Source organism: Alligator sinensis, unplaced genomic scaffold, assembly GCF_000455745.1.
Source record: "Alligator sinensis unplaced genomic scaffold, ASM45574v1 scaffold76_1, whole genome shotgun sequence".
Lineage (NCBI taxonomy): Eukaryota > Metazoa > Chordata > Crocodylia > Alligatoridae > Alligator > Alligator sinensis.
The window spans coordinates 1,188,541-1,190,731 of NW_005841865.1; the positions used below are offsets into that span (position 1 = coordinate 1,188,541).

A 2,191-nucleotide genomic window follows, 5' to 3' on the forward strand; every position below is an offset into this window, starting at 1 on the left:
GAATATAGCTGGGGGAAAAAGAGGCAAGTTAGCAAGAGATGGATTGGGAGTGGGGTGAAGGTTGGGAAGAACTAGCAGCAGATTGCAAGCTCCCTATGTCTTCCTCTGTCTACCATATGTAACACAATGGAGGAGTCCTGGTCTGATCAGCAGCTGGTGGCTAATGACAGCTAACAACAAGCTGGGCTAGTTGGAGAGTGATGGGGCTAGTGACAGAGTCCATGTATGGGGAAAAAGCTGCTTCCAACCCATTGTACTGGATAAGGGAGTGCACAAAAGACCAGCTGAAGTATACAGTGGAGTACTGGGAGGGAGGAATCCCGGGAGAGCACCTGTGTGTGGATGAGCTGCTAACCTTTGTGTCTCCTTTTCTCTTCCAGGTGTAAGAAGTGGGGGATTCCTATAGAGAAGATATATAACAAAACCCAACGAGAGAAATTTGCCTGGGCTATTGACATGGCAGAGGAAGACTATGAGTTTTAACCTGTTTTTAATGAGCTGGATTTTATGGAAAAAGGGGGGATAGCCTGGTTTTAGGGAGATTGATAAACTGTGAGCCTTACTTGTCCTTATATTTTGGGGGAAGGGGTAAGGAGGGGCAAGTGAGCATCAGACAAAGAAACCAACATCTTTGAGAAAAGATAAACCTGGAAATATTATAAAGGAGCTGAGCCAGTTGTCCTATGGACAACTTATTTAAAAATGTTTCAGAGATCCAAATTCTAGCTGTATGGTTTGTGTGTTTTCTCTCGAGGCAGGGCAAGTGGATGGGGGATTTGTCAACCTTCCGCCAGGCAAATTCACCATTACACTGAAGAGCTTGGGAATCTTTAGCTACTGTATACAAAATCCAATTATATTGGTGCGTTTTTACAGTTAGGGTTTTGCAATAACTTCTATATTTTAATAGAAAAATGAACTCCTTCAACCCCTGCCCTCCCCCTCCCCCCACCCCCCCCCATTTCAGGAATTTAACAAAAAAAATTAAAAACCCAACGCACCTGTTACAGCGGTCACTATCGTCATGGAAATATCCCCAATTTTTTTCATCAGTTTCACTCGATACAGTCGTGGCATTGGAACGTGAATTAAAACCCTCCACATCAGTTCAGAGCAAAGCATGATGGGAAGATGCTTCCTGACTTGAGTGTTTCTTTTTTAAATGTGAATTTTTATTTCTTTTTAATTATTTTAAAATATTTAAACATTTTTTTCTTCTTGATCTTAAAGATCGTGTAGATTTGGGGGTGATGGGGTGGGAGGGTGGGGGGCAGAATGGGAGGGCAAATGGGGGGTGAGTGTGGAATTTTGAGGACAAATGAAATCAGTGACAAACAATTTCCCATCATTCTTTGTTCTGAGCGTGCTTCAACACTTCAAGAATATCCACTTTTTAGGTTTGACGGACTGTTGTACTTTCTCCCCCCCCTCCTCCCCCCCCTTTTTTCTAAGCCCCACTCCCCTCTTTTACTTGAAAGATTTTATTGTGTAAAAAGAAGTTTCACAGGTCAATAAATTTCGAGGGAAACAAGCATTGGTCCAAAAAGGAAAAAATAATCAAGATTTTAGGGCTTTTATTTTTTATTTTGTAATTGTGTAAAAAAATTTTAAAAAAATTAAAAAGCAGAATTTTAATGTGAAACCTTTTTTTGCTATAATCATTAGTTTTAGAGGCATTGTTAGCTTAGTGTGTGTGCGAAGGCCATTTCCTGCAGTCTTTCCTCAACAAGTATCTTCTATTTTTATCATGAATTCCCTTTTAATCAACTGTAGGTTATTTAAAATAAATTCCTACAACTTAACTGAACGCCATTGTCTGTGTCGTCTTTCGTCTGGTAGCAGTGTTTTATTGCAACGGGTGAGTCTGGGTTATATCACCCTCCATTAGTGGTCACTGGATTCTGTGGTGCTTTCCACTGTCTGGGGGAGGTTGGGGTTCTTTGCCCTGATATTTGCCTATGTTGCCTTTCTTTGTTTCTTTGGTATAATGTCAGCTAGGCAGTCTTCAATTCTGCTGCACGCTTTTGTGTAATGCAGTGGTTCTCAAACTGTTTGGATTCAAGGTACCCCTCATTGGACTTAAAGTACCTCTCCATAACTTTTGTGAATTGAATGGCATCCAACTTCAAAAATGAATTTATGCATTACCGTACTTACTTCCATGTAGAGGAGCCTGGAATGGGGGGTCCAG

The 2,191-nt window shown here is 41.1% G+C and overlaps 1 protein-coding gene across 2 annotated transcripts in view; it reads left to right on the top strand.

Moving 5' to 3' along the window:
* Positions 1-1,807, top strand: part of TOP1 (DNA topoisomerase I) — a 52,342-nt gene extending 50,535 nt beyond the window's left edge. For both annotated transcript variants that reach the window (XM_025191203.1, XM_025191210.1), the window contains exon 21: positions 381-1,807. In XM_025191203.1, the coding sequence (XP_025046988.1) occupies positions 381-483 (103 nt within the window). In that variant the 3' untranslated portion in view covers positions 484-1,807. The remainder of the gene's footprint in view (positions 1-380) is intronic.
* The last annotated feature ends 384 nt before the right edge of the window (positions 1,808-2,191 follow it).